At 37.7% G+C, this 23,491-nt stretch overlaps 1 protein-coding gene across 3 annotated transcripts in view; it reads left to right on the top strand.

Annotated features, from left to right (window-relative positions):
* PRKG1 (protein kinase cGMP-dependent 1) overlaps positions 1-23,491 on the top strand; it is an 886,438-nt gene that overhangs the window by 769,663 nt on the left and 93,284 nt on the right. For 2 of the 3 annotated variants that reach the window (XM_050959422.1, XM_050959421.1), the window contains exons 8-9: positions 3,534-3,599; positions 11,573-11,647. In XM_050959422.1, coding sequence (XP_050815379.1) covers positions 3,534-3,599; positions 11,573-11,647 — 141 coding nt within the window. Of the gene's footprint in view, positions 1-518; positions 688-3,533; positions 3,600-11,572; positions 11,648-23,491 lie in introns of those variants that run through there. The other variant, XM_050959423.1, reaches the window with a different exon arrangement.

Genomic DNA, 23,491 nt, shown 5'->3' with positions numbered 1-23,491 from the left:
CCCTTAACATGTATTTCAGTAGTAGTACCCTGATTTATAGTGATACAATGCACTTTTAAAAGCTCTAGTAAACTTAAATCTTATATTTCCTTTTAGAATTTTCTGTTCATTTTATCAAGTATCTTAATCTGGAGAAGAATCCTGCTGACCCTGTGGCTAGAGACATACGTTTGTGGCATTGTATGAAACTGAAGACCTTGATTCAGAAAAATAATAAACGGTTTTGGCATTCAGATTAGTTTGTCCCTATGTGCAGGTTAACAGGTGTCCGCTTAAGTAAGTGCTGGCAGAAAGGATTTGCTCCTATGTCTGTTGACAGCAGGCACATTGCACCAGAGCTGTAAGAGAGAGTACCAGTGATGAGAATACTGCCTTCTTGCGTTAACTATATGCTTCTTTGTGGCTCAGCAATATACTCTGCTTTCAGTTCCCAGTGATACACAGTAGATATCCCCACAGCAGCTGTGACCTTTTCCAAGCCTAGAAGTTTTAAGTTCCAGAGCTACTCCAGAGGACAAGATGCAGGAGCTGGGCAGAAAGAAAGAGCAGTTTTCATAAAGGCAAATGGTGGATGCAAACGCTAGCTATGGATTATTCAGACAGTAAAAGCGACTCTTCCGATGAAGAGTGCTGTTTCTCGGGAAGTAGTGAGGAAGAGTCCAGTGATGAAGTTGAGAAAATATCAGAGTTAGTGTTCACAAAACAATACTTAAAAGTCATTTCATGTTGGATTGTTTGCTTGTTCTGCACTGTAGCTAGTGGCTATCTTTAAAAGGCACATTTTTAAAACCCTTTGAGTGAAAACTTATTTTATTTTAACGTCTAAAGTTTTGTTAATAATCAGTTGCATGTTTGTAGATGTGAATGAAATTTTTATAACCTTAACATTAACTAATATAATAGTAAGAGAATGGGGATTAATGTGTACATATGTTGTAGAACAATATAAGTACTGTATTTTAAAGTCGATATGCATATTATACTGTACTTGTACTAATGTTTCTGTACTACTAAGAATACAAATACAGTCTTTCTTCTGCTTTTGAAAGTTTGAATAGGTATTTAATCTTAACTAGAACGGGATTGCCGAACACCGGTTAAATATACTCTGTAATGTGGCAGTTGGCCAAGTATATGATATCCTTTTAAAAATGATTAAGCACAAAACTTACAGTATAGTAATGCAGAGGTTCTTACAAAATGCTGAAAAAGCAAGGAAATACTGAGCTTCCTGTCTCTGTTCAGTTCCAATAAATCTGTTCGCTCAAGGTAGCACATACTGTATGGCATATAAGCTAACAGAGTCAGCGATAAAAGGATGTATGTGTGGCAGTAAGGAAACATAACATTATACAGCTAGTGGTACTACAGCAACAATAATTTCCTTCCTGTTATGGGCTGGTCAGAACCGTAAGGTTTTTAACATGATAGTAAAAGCATGATTTCCTTTTTTTTTTAAAGCATTGTCATAGTAGCATATAAACAACTGAATGGATTTCGTTTCATTTTTACCTAATAATGGCTTTTCATCAGCAGAAGCTAAGTGTTGTGGAGGCAGTTTTATCAGTTTCTGCAGGAAGGAAGCACCTGCTTTTCTTCTGCAGCATCCCCTTTGGCTGAGCAGTGTCTCCATAGATTCAGAGTAATAGTTATTCCATCATGAAGTGCCATATAATGAAAATGTTATGGCATTGTTACATGGCCTGGAGACTTGCACTAAAGTAATTTCCCCATCTAATGTTGTAGCTTCATAGTATGGTGGTGATACAAGAGTCTCCAATTACATGAATTTTAATTGTTTGGCTTTTAAATTTAATATAAAATCAGCTTCATAATTAGGTCCTCATAAACTAATGTTAATATTGTTTTGCTTTCCTAGTTGTATCTCATAACAGTACTAGAAAGAGACCAGCATAAATTTCATTGCTCCTGCTACAATATGAACTCACCATGTAAATATATTTCATGTGTGTGTGTTGTTTTTTTTAATTGACAAGAAATGTATCTCCTTGCTCAATACACTGAGTTTTTCCAAACTTATAAATATCATGTTCTGGCCTGATTCATCACTACTTTGTCATCATTTATGCATATGTGAAGAGTGTGCTTAAAAAAAAAAAGACTCTGAGTACCAGTCGTAGACTTTTACACCCACTTTGCATAGGTTAGAAAGACTAGCCAGGGTGCACAGTAATGGAGAGTGTCCAGCTCAACTGCCAATTAATTTTCATCTGTAAAAATAATAACTTAGTTAATCACTGTAAATTGAAACTATAACCATCTTTATTTTTACCACTTTATAGTTTGTAAATTTCAATACATTTAAACTCTCTTTTTATGAAGAAAGCCATTGCATCCAGGGTGACATTTATTCTAAGCTTTAGTCAGGACTAGTGAACAGCTAAGGACTTAACTCAAGTCATGGACTTGTTTGACTGAAATCAAATGTTATGATCTGTAGCCGTGTATTGCAGTATGATATACAGCAGGAGATACAAAGAGTTCAGTAATGAAGATTCAGAAGGTAAACTGAATGTATTTCTAGGTGAATGTATGGTTTGAAATGCCACATTTTAGTTTCTGAAGAAGGATTTAAAAATGAGAGTGAGATTTTCAAAAATGCTCAGGAATGGCCTAACTGCTTCCACTAACATCTATAGTAAAACTCCCATTAATACCAATGGGACCAGAGTCAGGCCAGTGCTGAGGGCTTTTGAAAATCCCAAACTGATTGAGCCTCCCACAAGGCACCGTCCCTTCCCAAGCTCCCTAATGTGCAGAATGGAGAGTTCATCTTGAACCATGCCTTGGATGTGATGTAGCCTGCTGTATTTTGCACCCATCCCAAGGAGCAGCATTGTGTGGATGGGAGTGGGTGCATCCAGGGTGCGCTAAAGAAATAATCCCTGGACTCACTCAAGGGCCTGGCTTGTGTTTGCCCCTAGCCTATGTACAGTACACTCAAGAGACTGAAGCTTTGGGAACCTTTCTCTCCCTACCTTCCACACTACGCACAAAACTGTGACAACTTAGCTCTAAAATTAATTACTTATTGAGAATGATTCAGTTATATTTCTGTTATGAGATACTATAAGGTGAAATAAGGAGCAGATGAAATTTAGTTTATTGGGGGAAGACATGACTCATAGCCCTGAATATATGTATTTTAAAAAAATCTATGTGAATGTCTAATTTTCTGACAACTGTGATTGTTATTGACTTATATAAATAGTATGTAGTGAAGAACAAACCACTCACTAGGAAAGTGAAAAACATGGCACATACCTAACTAAATATCTGATGTTATCTACAAAGGGAGATTATATTTGTTATTTCACTTGTATGAATTATTTTTTTTAAACTTGAACTTGCTTAAAACTTGTGTGAATTATGGACATGTTTCAGTGATCGATTAAACGTAAAACTGTGTAACATACAAATCTCTTCCATGAGACACCTTAATAATGACTCTAAAGCATAAAGATTGTTAACAGAAAGTTATATCTGACCTAAGAGATTTGTTTTTCTTTCAGGGAGGATGTCAGAACAGCCAATGTCATTGCTGCTGAAGCAGTAACTTGTCTTGTCATAGACCGAGAGTAAGTATATTGTTTTCTTCTCATACAATATTGAATATTTTCAGTTGATGCTAATAGTTCTTAACCAGTGACTTTAATTATTTTGCAGGGAAATGTTTAACTTTCATTTTAAAAAGTTGATTAATGACTTCGAGTGATACATTTATAAGATATTATATATTATTAAACTGCAACTGAATAATGCTTTTAAAAAACCCTTCCTGTATACAATTTAATTTATGACCAATTAAGAAAGCACCGGGCTTCTAGCCAATATACACAAATGGTGGACATTAGGACTGTCAGCTAAGTAGCTTTCTTAACACACTCGCAAGAGAGGTATATTTTCCATAAAATAGACAGCATGTGTCATCATTCCCTGGGGATAAAGGGAAATTACTTAGCCCAATCATTTTAGCAAATATTCATTAAGAAAACTATGGAACAACTATCACATTTTATCTGAACAATTCTGTACAGATATTTTGTTTGTCTTGCAGTTTAATCATAAGTACAATTAATAAATATAGTCATTTAAAAATTAATCCTAATTGGTTATATTACCAGTTGGTCATTTTCCAGTCTAATATGTTTTCATTTCACTATTAAAATATTCCTGAACTAGTAAGAAATCAAAAATTTAAATTTAAACTTCTAAGACAGTAGTTAATCCACAGTGTATACGGGGATTCCTAGCAATGTTTTGCAATTAAGAGAAGAGTAGTTGCATAATGCTATTTATAGCTCAAGGCAAGCATAACTGTTCTGTGGCCCTAGAGAGTCTGATTTTGTTGTCAGTGTAGCTGTTATTGGCTTTTAATTGATTATTTTATATATGCAATGGTAAGTATAGAAGCTTATTTTAGTACAGTGAAAAATCTATTTTGAAGTGTGTAAAGTACATATTTAAAGCCCTGGTTAACTGTTTGCCTTTATACCTAGAGGATTTTGTCTCATCTTATATATTATTCAAGCAGCACTTTAATTTTAGAAGATACATCATATATTTCATTTTTCCCTGGATTATAGTTGTCTATATTGTTATAGTATCAGAGGGGTAGCCGTGTTAGCCTGGATCTGTAAAAGCAGGAAAGAATCCTGTGGCACCTTATAGACTAACAGACGTTTTGGAGCATGAGCTTTCGTGGGTGAATACCCACTTCCTCAGATGCATGTGATATTGTTATAATATCTATATTATATCTATATTGTTGCCTCTGCTTCCAAAGTCACCAGTATTGTTCTACATTTCCATTTTTTCTAATTTCAGTCATTTTTTAGTTATCCACATGCAGAATTTCTGACTAGAAAATACAAGGGTTGCCATTTAAAAAGTCAACATTTACTAACAACTACTATACTGTGGTGTATATGGTAACCCTGCATTTATCTATACCTATAGAACAGGAAATTATTTGGCTATTTCAGGTGCTGCAGTCTGATAACAGTTGATAAATACTGTGCAATTACTGAGTTCACATTCAAGTAACTCTGAACCCAGGCACCAGTTTTGTTCAGACTTTTCAAGAATATTTACCTTTGGGCTGAACTAAACATTAAAACATTAAGCCTGAAAGGAATTTGTTTGAAAATGTGAGCAACAAGAAGGGAGGTGTCAGTGGAAATTGGGACTCCACTTCACCTATAATAGCTGATACTGTGCCCTCTATTATGGACAGAGCTGGCAGCGATGCCTAGAATTAAGTTGCCTGACAATTTCCATTAGAAGACCCTCTTTTCAGTAGCTTATTACATTGCTAAACTTTAACCATTTGGGCTGAAATTTTTCATGCATCTGCCTCAAACTGAATTGTAATGGAAAGTTCCAGCAACAATGATTAGCCATCTCCAGAAACAAGTAACGGAAAAATATATTGTTTTGCCAATGTTGAATTCTTATGAGATTTATTGAGAAACTCTAGCACTTCCTTGCTTTGGAGCAGGGACTAGAAATTTGTTAGAGGGGTTATACTGTAGTCAGAAAAATATTTTTTGGTATCCTTGTAAATATCCACCCAAATTTGGCCAAATATATTGCCCATCAGGTATACTGCGCAGGAATTTTGGCATTTGCCCCCAAAAGCTGAGCAAAAAATATTTATAGCGATGGGCATGAGTCTCAGGTTTCTTCTGCATGTAGGGGTTTGAAAGCTCTGATGAAACCCATATTTTATTTATATTTGCCATTTTTATGACATTTGCATTTACACTTGTAATGATGTTTTTCTAGTGTCCCAAGATGAACTAAATATAAATGTTCAGGGTAAAAGAAGTGCAAAATCAACAGGTGTAAATGCTTCAAAGCTGTAATATGACAGCCAATAAAATGTGAGTCACTGCTACTTGTAAAGTAGCCTGTTCATGATGCAATGCTGCATGGCGGTTGCAGTTACAGAATGATAGATGTTCCCTTGCATTTGACAGCATGCAATAAAGTATAATACCGTTATTCCTTTTGTTGGTTAATTCACTGAGCAATGTTAAGCATTTAGTCAAATGCTTCATCCTTGTTGTCAGCCCTTTAACCAAATGACTGGCAGGCTTAATCATTTGACTGACTGAGGGCCGGATTTGTAAAGGTATTTGGATGCTTGAAGATTCAGATAAGTGCCTAGTGGGAATTTCAAAAGCAATGGGGGTTAGGCTCCAAGGCACTTTTGAAAATCCCACTAGTCACCTACCTGATCTTTATGTGCCCAAATATCTTTACAAATCTGGTACGAAGTGACTAGTATAACAGAGCAATTGTAACACATATGCAGTGTAGTTGTAGCCATGTCAGTCCCAAGATAATAGAAAGACAAGGTGGGTGAGATAATATCTTTTATTGGACCAACTTTTGCTGTCTCTCTCACCAACAGAAATTGGTCCAATAAAAGCTATTAGCTCTAATACTTTAGCTGCTGATGTACATGTTAAGCTATTGATTTTACTCTTCTGAATCTGAAGAAGCAAAGAGAATAGTTAAATTTTTCAGTTTCTCTTCACTGTCTTCTTCAATTACTCATGCTAGTTGCAGCAAAATGTCTTAACAAAGCACACCTTAAATAGTTCAAAGGCTGTTACCAGTGAGACCCTGATTGTGGTGGGGCATACAGGCTATCGCTCTGGCAAGGAAGGGATTAATGAAGGCCAATGGACCCAACTGGATTCACTCTGCTACACCTGTAAAAGATATCAGGTGTGCAAAGGAGAATTATATAAAGGAAGCCCCACTCAATTTAAGGCTGACCAGGAAGGAGAGCAGAGTTCTTGGCCAAGAGTCTGAGACAGCTTGCTGCCTGGATGAGCCTCCTTGTGGATGGGATGACCAGAACCAGGAAGACTGACCAAAAGAATTGGCTGCATGAAGACAAACTCTGAGTAGAAAGGAGGAGTCCTGGCAAAGACTTGTCAGATGACCCTGTTCTGAGCGAATAGTATTCCCTTTCTTTTGGAATTTTAAGAACTCAGCAGCTCAATTATTGGAACTCCCATCACAATCAAATCCATACACACGCCTGTGAAAATCGAAGAACAAAATATCTTAAGAACAAAGTTGAACTTCTAGGCAATGAGAGCCACTGTTACTGAAATTTTGAGTTATGCACTGTTTTCTTCAAGAAGAAGAAGATTGTGACAATGAGAACTCTCAAACACATGATATCAAATTTAAGCATAAATCTATTTTCCTTGATTTCCTAACACACTTAGATACAGTATCATGACATCTTTATATTTAAGCAGGACGTGTCTCCTACACTGGCCATCTTTTTCTTTAGTAGACTCTGCTATAAGGTAATTTGAATTATCTCAATCATTTTTGTTGAAACTTTGATATTATAAACGCATTTATATGTCTCTCCTGTTTCTACTGCTGTGTCCTGGATTGAAAGTTCATATTCAAACACAAATATCATCAGCAGTGGGAGTACAGAATATGTTACAAAAAAAAAGAAGAAAGAAAACACCATTGTCTGAGAGGAGGGAGAGGGTACAGAAAGCATACTACCACATTTGTGCCCCTGCTTTGGGAATGAGAGGTTGGTGCAACCTATCCTACAAGGGGGTGAGCTTATGACCTTCCCTTTCTGCCAGCCTGTAGATCTGGCCCCACTTAGTGGCACATTCACACTTCCCAACTGAGACACAGTGCATTCAGGAGCACATGATGACGATGCTGTCCCCTCCACAGCAATTTTACAATGCAGCAACTGAGCCCAAATGTGCTGCTTTCTGCATGTAAATGCTTAGAGGAATGGGGAGGTGGTATTATGTTTTTGATTTTACAGATTTCTCCTTACCCAAAGCCTTTGTTTAACTTGTGATGGAATGGCTGTGAATTTGTGGATTTCAGCAAGAGTGGCTGTATCATTTCTCTATATGATGAGTTGTTTGACTCACAGCTGAAGCCTGATAGAAAGTAAAACAGATTTGGTACTATCCTAGCACCATTGATCTTATACAGGCTGTGGTTTAGGATTAAACATTCTTGTGAAGTTTGTTTTATTAATAAGTAATGATATTCCACAAGGCCCTTTCAAGCCCATTCCTCTCACAGCTTTCAGGAAACCTGAAGCTGGGGTGAGATTTGTTCATGGAGACAATTGATTAAAAGGAGAAGATGGAAAATGCTATAAGTATCCTGGTGCATTGCTGAAATCCTGGGGCAGTGATGGAAGGTTGGAATGGAAGAAAAAGAGATTATTCATCTGGACCTTAGGATCAAGCTGCGTCATAAGCACGCATTGTTTGAATATTAAATAGAATATTAATAATAACAGACTAATTTTTGTAATACTTTTAAATTTTCTTATTATTCTGTTACATGCTGTTGCACTGTGGGAACACTTATTCATAAACATTGTAAAAATAATTTTCATAACTACGTTCAAGAATATCTAGGCTATTATTTTAAGCCTCTGGCAGTTGGCAAAATACCAGGGGCATTACAAAATATATGGGGCATTACAGAATACCAGGGACATTACAACAGCACCTCCTTCTTGTTCCTTATTGATTACATGTTTGTAGGTGGTACAAGCAAACAGTAATATACATCAACTCATCTCTTCTTTCTCCTTGTCATCTTTCACGGATTTGGCCAGTGCTCATAACTCCAAATAAAATGTAGTTGGAACTCACAAGAAACAGATGCTAAGCTGTGAAAGGTATTCTTCCAGAGACATCTGGCTGATTGGTACGTTTCACTAGCAGTAATGCCAATGGGTCAGGAGTTGCCTCTGTATGCCACAGGGTTAGATTATGGATGAGTTTTGCTCACTGTAGCTTTAGCTTTTTTCCTTTGACTAACCTTACATCCAGTTCTTTATAGAAGTGAATGTCCTGTACAAATCGCCCATGAGATTGAGATTTAGAGCCTGAAGGTTTAATAAGATGTTTGTCAATGAGCATATTTTGTGTATATATTTTGATTTCACTGTTACCTAGATCAGAGTTTGCAGCCATGCACATGGCCAGGTTTCTTTGCCAAAGACAACCCTGGATATGGCTAAATCATGGTACAAATTTATATATATTTTCGAAACACTACTGAGTAATCAGCTCCTTAATCACAAACACAACTTATGGCTACAATTATAGCCCTACCATGGAAAAATCCTTAAAAGGACATCATTTTCATGGAAGCTCAAAGATAGTCTTTCATTTTAGTTTTTAATTTCCTATTGCTTTTACCAAGCTGCGTGTAAATGGTGGCGTATGTCATGTAATTTCAAAAATTATGACATCAACAAAGTGTCAAAACTTAAGAGTTGTGTTGTGTATATGTTTGTGTGATATTTCAGTCATAATCATGATTATTATTACATAAAAGGCCATACCTAAATGAAAGCTGATGGTAATTTAGCACTACATATGCAGGTATAAATAGCCCTCATTATTATGACCTTTTTGCCTAACATTTTATAGAAATTATGAGCAAAATATGGCCAAAATCACTTTATATTGGACTTTTTTGGTAGGTTTTCAAAATACTAAATCTGCAAAGAGCAAACTCTAGTCAGTTATTTCTTTTTATTGATTAGCATGAAAGAATATCCTCTTTCCAGCATGTAATTAAACATAGCATGTGCTTAAATCCAAACCTATTCAGCAAACCACTTTTTTAAGTTCCCATTTTTCATGGGTTAGGCACTTAAATGGCACTTAGGAGATCTGGATTCAATTCTCATATTTACCCAGTGCTTGCTGTGTGATCATAGTATCTCTCTGTGCCTCAGTTCCCCATATGTAGAATGGGGACAATTGCACTTTCTCCCACTCTTTTTGTAATTTCCTTAGGCAGGGACTGTCTCTTACTATGTGCAGTGCCTAGGGGAAAAGGACTGTGATCTTGGTTGAAGCTTCTAGGCACGAATAATAATAAATAATAATAATAGAGAAGTTTCTTGTCCTTTGGAGATTTATTTTGTTTTAGACTATTATGCAATGGAACTGTTTTATCAGGGCAAACACCCAAATCAGCAAATCTGTAAGCCTGTCTCCTAGGATGGCAGCACTTCCTCATTTTGCCAGACCAATAAATGAGCTAAGGCATTTCTGGTTTCCAGAAAGTTAAGATGTACGCTCCCCAAATCCTCCCATTTATAAAAGTCATTTTATCTGGTCTCAGAGTCATCTGGTCTCTTGAAGGTTCACTGGATTGAAGAACCTTTAAAATATATTAGAAAAAGTTAGTGTGCCGGCTAGCTCAGTCTTTCTAGCCCTAGAGTCTCGGTATTGAGTAAATGATCACAAGGGCTGGGTTTGCAACATATCCTTGCTTTTGCTGTTTGCCAGTTAATTTGGAATGAAATATGTTTACTTCTGGGTCACAGATAAGCCTGATGTATATGAACTGTCCATTAAAAGTAAAATCTTCATTTGAAATGTCTATCTTCCAGCCACTACACAGGCTGGAGCTGAAGCTACACTCAGCATCTGCCTGAATGTCTAGTAGGATTTGAAACAGAATAAAATGGTATAGGTGTGCTGAAGCCACTCAGAATATTTACAGAAGACAGCAGAACTCAAACTATCAGACACTTTGATAAATCTGTCTTGTCTTATCATATATAGGTGTTTATATCTCATTCATCACCACAGAATCCGAGAGAGAGATATCCTGGCCCCACTAAAGTAAATAGAAAAAATTTCATTGACTTCAGTGGAGCCAGGATTTCACCCTGAGTATTTTGTAAAGCAATCTTAACCAAAATAATTATATTTTCCCTCTCTGCTTCCCTAAGGCAATTGGGACTATTGTGGGTATGAGGGAGAGATTCTTTTATTCTCTCTTTCTTATCCTTCTCTTAGAGTGACCAGATGTCTCGATTTTATAGGGACAGTCCTGATATTTGGGGCTTTTTTATATGGGCTCCTATTACCCCCCATCCCCTGTCCCTATTTTTCACATTTGCTATCTGGTCACCCTATCTTCTCTTCTGTCTGTCCTTTCATTTCTGTCTTCTCTTTTTCCTCTTCTTCCACCACCTACATTCTTCATTGCTGTTTTCCTGGCAATTGTGAGAAAGATAAGACATAAATAAATGAATCTTCTACTTTTAGAAGGCAGTGAAATTTGGTCATTCAAAGCCTTGGAATGATTGCTGAGAAAGCCATGCTCTGTGCTATTCTGGGATTCACCATCAAGGGTGACAGTTTCATTCTTCCTGGGGAACTTTGCTGTTGAGGCCTGACCCTGCACCACTGCAGTCAGTGGGAGTTTTGCCGCTGAGTTCAATTTGATCATTCCCTATAATAGCTTGAGGAATAAGATTGGGCCTCACTTTTAATTTATTAAACATCTATGAAAATGTTTTGAAAATGAAATGTGAGGTGAGAATATTAGTTCTCTACTCCTTTCTCTTTGTGTCCTTTCCCAGCTTCTGTTGATCATATCTGTCCTTGATAGATCAAGGTCAAGATGACATGCTGTTGAATAAACATGATTTTGGTGTTTTAATTCCATATTAGAAAAGTCATATCTTAGAAATGTCACTTTATTCTTACAGCTCTTTCAAACATTTGATTGGAGGTCTGGATGATGTTTCCAACAAGGCCTATGAAGATGCAGAAGCAAAAGCAAAGTAAGTGACAGCTAATGATTTTTGGCTTTAATCTCAATGTATTGCCTGCACCCCATGTTTTTAATTGAAATCAAATCAAGAATTTTTTTAAAACATACACTTTTTATCACATAATACTATAACATAGGAAGTGAAATGTCTGACAGGAAATAAAAGAAATATAGTATAATGCTTTAATCTAAAGAGTTTAATTTTAAAAGTGGTTGGCAAATAGTTGTCATGAAATATTTTAAGGTAGGAAATAATGTATGTAAATTCTAAACTGATAAAAAAAACTTGATAACAAAGATATTACTGCAATAGAAATTATTGATATATTTTGGGATATTTTCAAACAGGCCTGAGTTTTTGAAACCTTACGAAATAAAATATGTTCTGTAAAAGAAAAAGGTTGAAGAGGAGAAAGTAGAGTAGTTTTTTAATGATACAGTTACTTTGTTATGGAATAATGTTTCAATCCAAAATACTACCTTAAAGTATTCCTTCTAGAATTTAAGACTAGTTTTTAATCATTTTAAAATGTTTTAAATAATAAAGGTGCTAACAAATAGAAACAGGAGCTGCAACAATTCCAACTTGGTCAACATCCTGTGCTTAATAGACAGACTTCTATATATGTTTAGATTCGAGGGATGGAATCCATGAAGGTAGTTAGGTGTTGCAATGCTGAGCACCTTAGGTGCATAGAAAATTCATAGGAACAGGTCTGATAGTGAGGCTCTCCCTAATGAGGAGAGAAGGGCATCTTTGAATGTGATCCACAAAAGCCAGCATGCCAGGTGGCTCCCTGCCTACACTAGCCAATGGAAGATGACAATGTGCTAAAGAGTGGCCCTTTCTCGGAGATAGGCTTCTAAGTCCAGGCTACAGTGAGACACCTAGCTCTGCTACAGACCCACGAACAGGAATCTCTTTCCAGACTTAGGTGCCTACATAGTTTCTTGCAAGAATAATTTAGGTATCAGCATAGAGGAGGAGGTGACGGTTGTGTCCAACTTTATAACTTTTGGTCCAGTGGTTAAAATACTCACCTGGGATATGTGATACCCACACTCAATCAGGGCTGACTTTAGGCCAATTCGCCCAATTCCAGGAATCGGGCCCCGTGCCTTAGGCACCTTTTTAATTTTTTTTCTTTACTCACCCAGCGGCGGTCCGCTCCAGGGTCTTCGGCGGCATTTCGGCGGCAGGGGGGGGTCCTTCGGTGCCGCAGAAGACCCGGTCCGCTGCCGCATATTCAAATCAGGCCCCGCAGTTAATAAAGCCGGCCCTGCATTCTATTCCCCCGTTCCTGGCAGAGGGGGGGAAAGATTTGAACAGGGAAGTCCAACCTCTCAAGAGAGTGCTTTGACTACTGAACTATGGGATGTTCTGATCTGGGGCTCCCTCAGTCTCTCCTGTTGAAGCACTCTGGTTAAATCAGTAAAGAGTGATTGGGGAGATAGAGTGGGAATGACTCTGTAGTCCCCTTGTTAGGACACCCACCAAGTTTCACACATCCCAGATGAGCACTCTAACCACTAGTCTAAAGGTTATAAGGTGGGTGGCAGCACCACCATCACCTCCTACTCCTCTTCTGGACAGCCTTTGAATAGGGCCCAGTCCACCAGTTGGTGTGCCCAGTGGGCGCTACCCAGCAGGGCCGCCCAGAGGATTCAGGGGGCCTGGGGCAAAGCAATTTCGGGGCCCCTTCCATAAAAAAAGTTGCAATACTATAGAATACTATATTCTCATGGGGGCCTGGGGCAAATTGCCCCACTTGCCCCCCACCCCTCGCCAGGCAGCCCTGCTAACCTGATTCAGCTCCTGGAGCAAGTTAGGTAAATGAACGACTGTCGTCCTGGTTCATGAATTATTCTGTGGCTTAGGAGGTGATAGGTGTCCAGATACCTAGAATTAGGCAGCAATGCATTTGCCCAGGGGAAAAACCTTAGGCACCAAATGAGTTTAGGCACCTACAGAGTTCAGCAGGAGTTGTGTGGCTTACAGTAGGGGACTTAGGCACCTAATTAGCTTTGTGGATTTCACCCTAAAACTTTAGCTGGTCTGGTAAGCCTGGAATATCCTTCTTAACACTTCAGAATAAATGAATAAAATCAAGATTTGCTCAGATAAAGGTTAATATTGACTTCAAACAAAAATGGCTCTAAGTCAAGAATAAATTAAAGAGAAACTGAAGCTATTGTATAAAAATCTGATGTTTTCTCTTTTGCAGATCTCTTTACAATTACCTCATTAAGAAAGGAAAATGATTAGATATTAGGGTTCTTTTGAGAATCAAACAGTTGAAAAATGTGACTATCCTAGCCTTTCAGTTCTGTTGGCCTAAATTAAAGGTTACTACTAAAATATACATAGTGGTTTCGCATTAGTCTTTGGGACCTTAAGGGATTCTGTTTGAAGAATTTATAGTTTTATTGTAGAGAGAAATGGAAAGAAACTAAATATTATTAGTTTTAGAAGAATTTAAACACAAAATTCTTCTATCATATAAGAAGTCTGTGTCCCATTTTCAGTGTCTTGCATTAATTTTGGTAATGCTGGAGTGTACCAACAGAATAAAGAGACATTTTCTGTTTATCACTCCGAACACCTTTTTTAACCTGTTGCACCTCTCTTCCAAGTTACTTTTTTCCTCATTGTGCAGAATTATGGCCCCTTAACAAAATATATAGAACATCATCCTGGATTCCTTAAATAAATAAATCTCTTATTGCTTTCAGTGGGAATCTGGAGTACAGAAGAAATGCTGAATCAGACTTGAAGTGATGATTTTGCAGCAGATAACTAGGCAGGCCTCCTAATTTTATTTTAATGGTCAGTAGCAGCTTATACAAAGACCAATTTTAAGAAGTTACATGTAGTCCAGTAAACTAACCACGGGCAACTAAACATGGTTTTGAGGGAGAGAGAGAGTTACTAATATGCCATGTCAGTGCTACTATTTAGATTTCCAGGGGGATAATGTGGGGAGAAAACTTGGTAAGAGTGGGGATTTGCTGAGTAATATAACTCCATTATTGTATACGCAGCCCTTGTAAGACTTTCACTTTCTAATTCATTAGCAGCTAGTATAAGCTGAAAAAAGGTAATGCACTCTCTTATCACTTCAGAGAAAATCCTCTCAGGTTTACGTCATTTTAAGCTATGTTTTTGATATGCAGTATGTGCTCCTCAGCTACCGAGGTGAGGTAGGTGGGTGGGTGTGGTCTAAAATCTAAACAGATTAAATTACATCAATATGCACGTCAACATAAATAGCATGCAAGAAAGTATTTTCAGTGTCAATTGACCTTATGATCACTTGGCTTATTTAGCCCTAATCCTAGTAAAACTCCCATTGACTTTACTAGATATTTTGCTTGAGAAAGCACTGCAGAATTGGACCTCTTGTGGAGCAACCTATTTTTTTAGAAGCTAGAATGTCAGTAGATAGCTTTAAATTCTGCTATACTTCTATCTTGAGCTTTTCCTTGTTTATTTTTTATTGTCCAATATTTCACACAATGAGAAAGGTGAGGCAGAAGATTCCTAATGTTAGAGAGACCTTAATTAGTTGGTCAGTTTCACAGTAAGAAGAGTGGACAAGCTGTTATGGCACCTTCTAGGTCCTTACCTGCAGCTTTACAAGTCAGGGGTTAGCCCTTGCATACAATCCCAAGGTGCCAGAGTCAGCAATCATGCCATTGCCTCCCACATAGTGACATTCTGACTTAAAAAAAGCAGAAGTCATCAGGGACGTCTATCTTTACAAAGGTTATAAAGGAAAATGTTCTTTCAAAAGATATGGCCTTTATTAGTTAAATACCACATTTGGATTTCCTTCACTTCTTGAAAGCAATTGCCTGGAAAAGGTATGAATAAAACAGTAGAAATGACTGAAAAGCTATGAGTAAAAGGAGAAATTTTGGAACCTGCTTCGTCACTCAACAGTTGTCATATCTATGTCTCACAAGATAAAATTCCTCTTGGAGAAAATCTACCTGGCAGAAACTTTAACCTAGATTATTTTTCAAACAGCTCGTAATTAGCTTCAGCTAATTGCCCTTCAAGGGTTTATCTTTTCAAAATTTAAGATTGTGAGGTGAAAGAGTTTGGCATAGAAAGCATGAGACACAATTGTGTTTTAGCAAAGTGTTGTGTTTTGCAATAACTGAAAATTGCATAATAGTATTTTGTCACCTAGTAGTAGCAAGCATCACATTTCCCACTGTTTATGGTATATCCTAAACAGTTTTTTGAATGAATAAGGTTTACTACATAACCTTACATCAGGTCTATCAAAGATGGTTCACTAAAAGATCAGAAATTCAGCAAGCATCATTGTAAACTATAAATAGTAAGGACCTCCTTCTAATAGGCATTGACCACCCTCAACTTCAATTCAACTGAACATCATATCTTATTGATGTCTGCCATTATTTGCTATATAATTATGATGGATTTTAGCAGCTCAAAAAGCCAACAGTTTTTAATATTTTAACCACAGTGTTTTATTATTTCAATGCATACTCTGCCCTCATGTAATTAACACATTTATTAAGCCAAGTGGAATAGAAAATGTGAAAACTATAAATATTGTTTCTGATGTATTAGCGATAGGCTAGTAACACAGTAACACATTTTATTTACCATAATCACAGTTGAACCCTCAAGCCCTCTGAGTGTCTCCTTGGAGTGTCCAGCCTCTAGTCCACTGAACACTCACAGTATTCTGATTCACTACTTCCAAAGAAACAGCACAGCTTCCCAGTTCTACTTCTGATCACTGTTCCACTTAACACACAGCACTTAGACATTTTTACAGTGATTTAATGTATAAAGTTTCATTAGTTTATTTTTCAAAGCATGGAGATTCAAGTAATGAAAGTATTGGGAACAAATGGTTACATAGAAAACAAAATTATAACACACATTCTTGATCCTAAACTTAATTACCTAGTTACTCTCATGTCTTTTAGAGTTTGGCTCATCCAAAATCCTTGCAGCACTTTTTAACCAAACTTGGCTGTGATCCTCCTTTCATGAGACAAGTATGCTCTCAGCTTGCTTCCCTGGTGAAGGATCCAGTGTGTTCCTTTGCCTTCCAAGTTATACAAGTTCTATCCTTTATTTTCATTTATAAACAGGATAACCCCCTCCTGTTTTTGTTTCTTCCTGAAATTTTTCTCTTTCGTGTAGATTTCACAATTTCTTGACTGGCACCTGGCTTGGTATACAAATAGGTCTTCATGGTGTGGCAGACAACACACATATGATGAAACAGGGAGGTGGGTGTCTGTTACCTCCTGCCTGAAAGGAACATGTCCAAGAGACATCACCTCCTGGTGACCTTTCTTGACTCCAAGACCTTAAGAACCTAATTTTCAGTGTAGACAAATTAACTTCTTAAATATTATCCATACTGACATTTAGAAATGATTATGATGACTAGCGCACTATTGGCTCTCAGTGGAGATCTCACATGTCATCCTTTGATGAACTATTACATCTATATCTGACCCCGAGGATTCCTGTAAAATCCTATAAACCTTCTGTGAGCTCTGCCAGTTGGCACAAAGAGGTCCCTGGGTCACAAAGGGAAGCATATATTTAACATGATTCATGCTCCCAAGAATAACAGTAATCGCAGAAGAACCACAGTGCATACTAGTGGCAGGATCTGGTTCAGCAAATGTTACATAATAAGCTGAATTATTATTCATTGTATATAAAGAAAATTCCTAAAAAGAGAGCACTGTTTGCCTAAATTAATTCCAGGTGGAGCCACTGCTGAAGCTCTAACAAATCCAATAGGAAACAGGTGGCTTCTAATGGAGTTATTGAAATCATATAGGGTGACAGAGTTCTTAGAACTCTATGGATTTTACATACTTTTAGAGAGAGTCTGATGCTTTTCTCCCCATCATTTCTGCTGGGTTTTTCCATGTTCCATAGATTCCTGAGGTTCTTCACATTCTATACCACTTTAACCACTATCAGGGCCAGATTAAGGCAATCTGGGTCTCTAAGAACACCACAATATGAGACCCTCTGCAATTTGGCCTTGTCCTTCCCTATAGTGGCAATGGCAAGGGGTGACACATTCCAGGCTAGAAAGATGGGTCAGCAGCAAGGGCTCACCCAGAAGCAGCAACAGGAGCAGTCCCATCTCCCTATACATAGGCAGGCTGGCAGAAGTGTATGCCACCCGTATTTTCCCCAGCAACCAGGGCATACATGCTTAGTGGGCCGAGTCCCCTGCATGCTTCTCCTCCTGTCACACAGAATCCTCTGCTGGGGTGGTATTGATGGGGGCCCCCAGGCAGTGTGTCATGAAATTAACACCCCATTGAGATACATGCAGCAGTTCACCTCTTCTCTCAGAGCTATTGTTCCAGACTGTCTGTAGAATCAGACAGATGTTGTTTTGGCTATGCTCAGATTCCTTTTTAAAGTTTTTGGTTTTTACAACCTTGGGGGGTTACTTTTTTTAAATTAAAACAGATTCTGCCCTCACTACCTGATACTAGGAGCTGTGGTCCAAGGCAGGGAGGCCTATGTCTTAATCCAGCCCTGACTAATAGCTCCCCTCATCTTTATATTAGCTGTGCTTTAAGATCTTTGGTTTTAGTCACTGTCCTTTTTTCAAGGTGGGGGTGGGGTTAAATGAGCTGCATCCAAACCTATCAGTGTTTTTCTTTAACTGATGGATAACTGTCATTTCACCATGCCTCTTTCATCACTCCTAGCAAAATCTCATTTTTCATCCAGTTTATTGACTTATGTTGCAGTGAGATTTTTTTATTATTATTTTTGCTGATATATTTACATTTTACTAGTCAGAATTAAATTATCTCCCTGGTGTTATATATTTTCTCTTTTCCGTAGGCTTTAATAATAATAATAATAATAATAATAATAATAATAATATTTATACTGGCATTGCTATTTAAAATATAGTTCTATGACTTGAGCAAACATACTATGCCTGTCCTGCATTCTTTTCATTGGCTGCCTATAGAGTAGCTGGTTGTCATTCATTTAGCACCATGGGTTTTTAAGTCCCTACTTCAACGAAGCATGCAATTACTTAATCCACTCATATGCTTAAAGTTATGAGTGTGTTTAGCTGAATTGAAACGTATTCCTAGTACTAACAGGTATCTTGTCTTTGGATGCCATCTGCTTTTTAAGGATTCCCCTCCACACACACACATTGTCTGAAGTCACTCTCTTTGTGTGAGTTTTCTAATATGGAACTCACTAGCTCCTGAAATCCATCTAATTTTTCTTGTTTTAAAAAGATAGAAGTGTTGTTTTTTTTCTTCAGTGTTGCTTTTAGAATCACTGCTGTTTTTATTATTTATTTATTATCTATATTTATTACCTTTCTTTGCAATCTTTTCTTTCGTTTTGTTTTTTATTAGACTTTCCTCATTTGTTTTTGTGTGTTTGAAAGATAAAAAGAAGGTATTTTATTAGGTTTTCGTTATAGTGCCTTGCTGGAGTCACAGGGGAAGGGAGAGCAATGGCTGCATTCAGTGAAACACGTAACCAAAAAAAGGCAATTACTATTTAACTAAACCTAAAGAATGGCAAGCTATTAACACAAACTAATAGTTGTATTTCAAGGTTAAGGCTCACAGTCTGGTTTTCACTCATGGATCCTCAGGAAACTTAAAATTTGGAACTGTTTTTGAAAATTTAGGCTTTAATTCATTGTACTTGGTGACAATTAGGGCCCTCATAAATGATCTGGTGTATCTGTTTGTGTACACAAATGAATTTGTGAATTCAAAGGTGCACATTCTGGTCACTCCCGTAAAGGTTGGAATCTGCCTCCACCTTCTTGCTCAGAGGAAGGTACTGGGATGCAATGGGCCTGCCAGAATGAGCGACTGGTAGCACCTAGGAATAATTCCAGTTACTTCAGCCAGGATTCTATCTGGGGACTCCAGCTTCTGTGTGGCCCATCAGCTCACCCTCAATTCATATGAGGTCATGTAGGGCAAAATCTAGCCCCAAATGGGCAATTGTCTGTTCAAGTGCCTCGTTTGTTTGTGCAAATGGGAAGGGTCTGCATATGCAAACTGTATTTTCAAGTGCATTTTTGCAAACCATATGAAAATATGGCCCTTTAATATACAGTGTTAGCAGTCCACGGATTTTGTAGTGAATACTAGCATAATGTTATCAGCTACAGTATGTTAACAGAACGTTATCAATGTTATCTGTATGTATACGTATTAGAAAGGGCTTTGTTTTTATGTGTTTCTTAGAAACATAAGCCTGGAACATTTTTAGCCATGACTGAAAATCAACTTTTTAGAATCAAGTTCAAAAATAGGAGCTATGTGCCAATTAAAAAGAATAATTTAATAAGGACCTTATGTTTTTGCTAAGCCTCGAATATTTTCTGAAATAATAGACTTACTCATGGGATCAGGAGTTTCTCTATTATAAAAATTATTTTCTGGCTCATGGCAGTGCAAATATTTAGACAGTTTGAGCATGTGGAAATCATTTTTTCATATAGGCTAAAGGCAGTGCCAGGATGTACACACACACAAGTGGAGCCTACAAGTTCAAAAAGAGTGTTAATGCTATCAAAGCAGGATTTTCAGTTTCCTTTTTCAGGTCATGCAAATAATGAAAGTGACTCTCCTAATCAGTTAGTGTAGTGGAGAAGAAATCTTGTTTGGCCATAGCTGTAAAAAAAAAAAAAAAGTGTACTACAGACATTTTATTAACTAAAATTTTATGACAGTTTTAAATATATTAACTCTCTGAAATGCATATCGAATACAGTGTTGTAAATGATAGATTTTAAAGTGTTTGGCAAACTGAGGGATTTTTTCTTTTCATTAGAGAGCTTAGAATATAACAGGATGATCTGGACCTCAATTATTTGTGGCTTTTAAGTTGTAGCCCACTGTTAACTGTAGTTTTTATCCTAGTATATCAGTAGGATTTCTTGTTAAAATTGATGTAATCAATAGGCATATATGTGGAGACAGAGAAAAAAGGAATGGAATTGTCAAATTATTTTAAAAGATAAGACCACATCACAATATATTACAGTATGGTCATTCTTGACTGTATGTAGTGAGGGTTGCAAAATAAAGTTTTTCCTTTTTAAATTGGAAGACATTGCATATTTTAAGGCTGTTATTCATGAAAAGGCTTACACCATTTATACTGTGTTTGAAATTCTTGTGTGTCATATAAGGGTGCAACAGCAAACTCTTTGGATGCAAAGAAAAGTTAGGAAGAATAGTAAGAAGCCAGTCTGGCTCCATCAGGAGCTCTTTAATAACCTGAAAATCAAAAGGACCCTAACAAAAAGTGGAAACATGGAAAACTTGTGAAGGTTGAGTACAAAAGAATAGCATAAGCATGTAGGGACAAAATCAGGGAGGCCAGAGCACAAAATGAATTACACCTTGCAAGGGATATAAAAGGTGTTAAGTTCTATAAATACATTAGGAGAAAGACAAAGATGAAAGTAAGTGTAGGCCCTCTATTAGTGGACAAGGAGAGCTAATAACAGTTGAGATCAAGAAGGCTGAGGTATTTTAATGTCGATTTTGCTTCAGTCTTCATTAAAAAAGTAATTTGTGACCACATACTTAAGGCAATAAATATTAACAACACAGGAGAGGGAATGCAAACCAAAATAAGGAATGAACAGGTTAAAGATAGGTTAGATGTATTCAAGTCAGCAGGTCCTAATGAAATTCATCCTAAAGTACTTAAAAAACTAGCAGAAGGAATCTTTGAACCGTTAGTGATTATTTTTCAGAACTCATGGAGAACAGGTGAGGTCCCAGGGACTGGAGGAAAAGCAAACATAGTACCTTTAAAATGGGGAACAAAGCAGAACTGGGGAATTGTAGACCAGTTATTGTAGCTTACATACCAGGAAAGATACTGGAACAAATTAAGTGATAATAGGCTCATAAGTAATAGCCCACATGAATTTGTCAAGAAGAAATGACAAACCAACCTCATTTCTTCTTTGATGGGGCTACTGGCATAATGACCGCCCTGCACCTTTAAGAGCAGGAGTTGGGGAGCTTGGCTGGCTGGCCGAATGAAGGCAACAGTGCTTTATGGCTGGGCGTGGCGGGGAGATGAAAACTGTTGCAAAAGGGGACAGCATGGTTGCTGACTCATCCCCTAGGAATGCAGGGTTTAAAAGGGGCAGCTCTGCGCCTAAAGCTCCCTTTTATGTGGTACAGTCTGAAGCAGGACCCACCCTGCCTCCCCTTTATGTGGTAGAATACCAAGTTTGGTCACGACCGGCTGTGGGCATTATGCTAGCCACCCTTTTTTAGGGGGGGGCTGGGAAGGAATGTTTCCCTTACTACCATATTGGCTTGGGTGTAGTTGGGGTTTCTTGCCTTCCCCACAGCAGGTTCAGGAAGGGCTCTGTTCATGCATGGCATGAAGGGCGGTAGGCTCTATGTCGCAACTCATTATTTAATGTCCAGTGCAGGTATTCCATAGTAGGGGTATACAATGATTTCATCAATGGTTTGGAAAAGGACTTAAAAAGAGGTGTTCATGAAAGGAATGAACAGTGGGTGGTTGGGGACTCCTATGATTGATACGTCAGGGAGCCAACCCCTCATTTTTACAGCCTACCTTAACCCTCCTACAACGGGGGGTGGATGGTGATGTCCTGGCAATGGATTTGCTGGAGGGACCTGGATGGAAAAAGAGAGGGGAGCTGGTGGGAGCCCCTCTGGGTATGGTAAGGTCCCAGCAATAAATTTGCTGGAGGGACTGGGATGGAAAAAGAGAGGGAGCTTGTAAAAGCCCCCTTTCCCCCAGGTAATTACAGAATAAACATGGGGTTACCTGTACTGTACACTCTTATCTGCCGGGTAGTTCCAGAAATCTAATAATAAAGTTGCAGCCTAATTAAACCCATGTTAAATTTCTCCTGCCCTTCTTTTGGTTTAGCGAGACAATGGATAGGAGGGAAGAAGACATAATATCTCTTGTGGTGGGAGATTCTCAGATAAATCTTTAAAATTAGAGTTTTAACTCTTTTTATTCAGTCAATTTTCTGACACATTTCCTCAGTTTCATTAGTGTTTAATAGGTATTGAAATTGTTTTTAACAAGTCCAAACACTCCTGTTCTTTATATAAAGGTGTCATAAACAGATAAGTAAGAGTTAATAGAACAGAAGTACTTCATCTCTCTTTTGCCTGTAAAGGGTTAACAAGAACAGCCTGGCTGTCACCTGACCAGAGGACCAATCAAAGGACAGGATACTTTCAAATCTTGAGGGAGGGAAGTTTGAGTGTGTGCTGTTAGTTTTTTGGTTGTTGTTCACTCTGGGGGCTCAGAGGGACCAGACGGGCAACCAGGTTTCTCTCCAATCTCCCTGATACAGGTTCTTATAGATCCAGAATAGTGAGTACTAGATAGATAAAGCGAGTTAGGCTTATGGTTGTTTTCTTTATTTGCAAATGTGTATTTGGCTGGAAGGAGTTCAAATGTGTATTTGGCTGAATTTTGTTGAAAAGATTTTAATTTGTACTTGTATACTTAGGCTGGGAGGGTATTCCCAGTGTCTATAGCTGAAAGACCCCCTATACGTATTCCATTTTAAATTTACAAAGATAATTTTTACTGTTTTCTTTCTTTAATTAAAAGCTTTTCTTGTTTAAGAACCTGATTGTTTTTTTTTATTCTGGTGTGAGACCCTAGGGGATGGGGTCTGGATTCACCAGGGAATTGGTGGGGAGAAAGGAGGGAAGGAAGAGAGAGAGGCTAATTTCTCTCTGTGTTAGGATTCCTGTCTCTCTCAGGGAGAATCTGGGAGGGGAAGAGAGAAGCAGGGAGGGA

The sequence above is a fragment of the Gopherus flavomarginatus genome, chromosome 6 (genome assembly GCF_025201925.1).
Source record: "Gopherus flavomarginatus isolate rGopFla2 chromosome 6, rGopFla2.mat.asm, whole genome shotgun sequence".
Classification (NCBI taxonomy): Eukaryota; Metazoa; Chordata; order Testudines; family Testudinidae; genus Gopherus; species Gopherus flavomarginatus.
The sequence above is the reverse complement of the archived record's forward strand: the minus strand, read 5'-3'. Positions and strand labels throughout refer to the sequence as shown.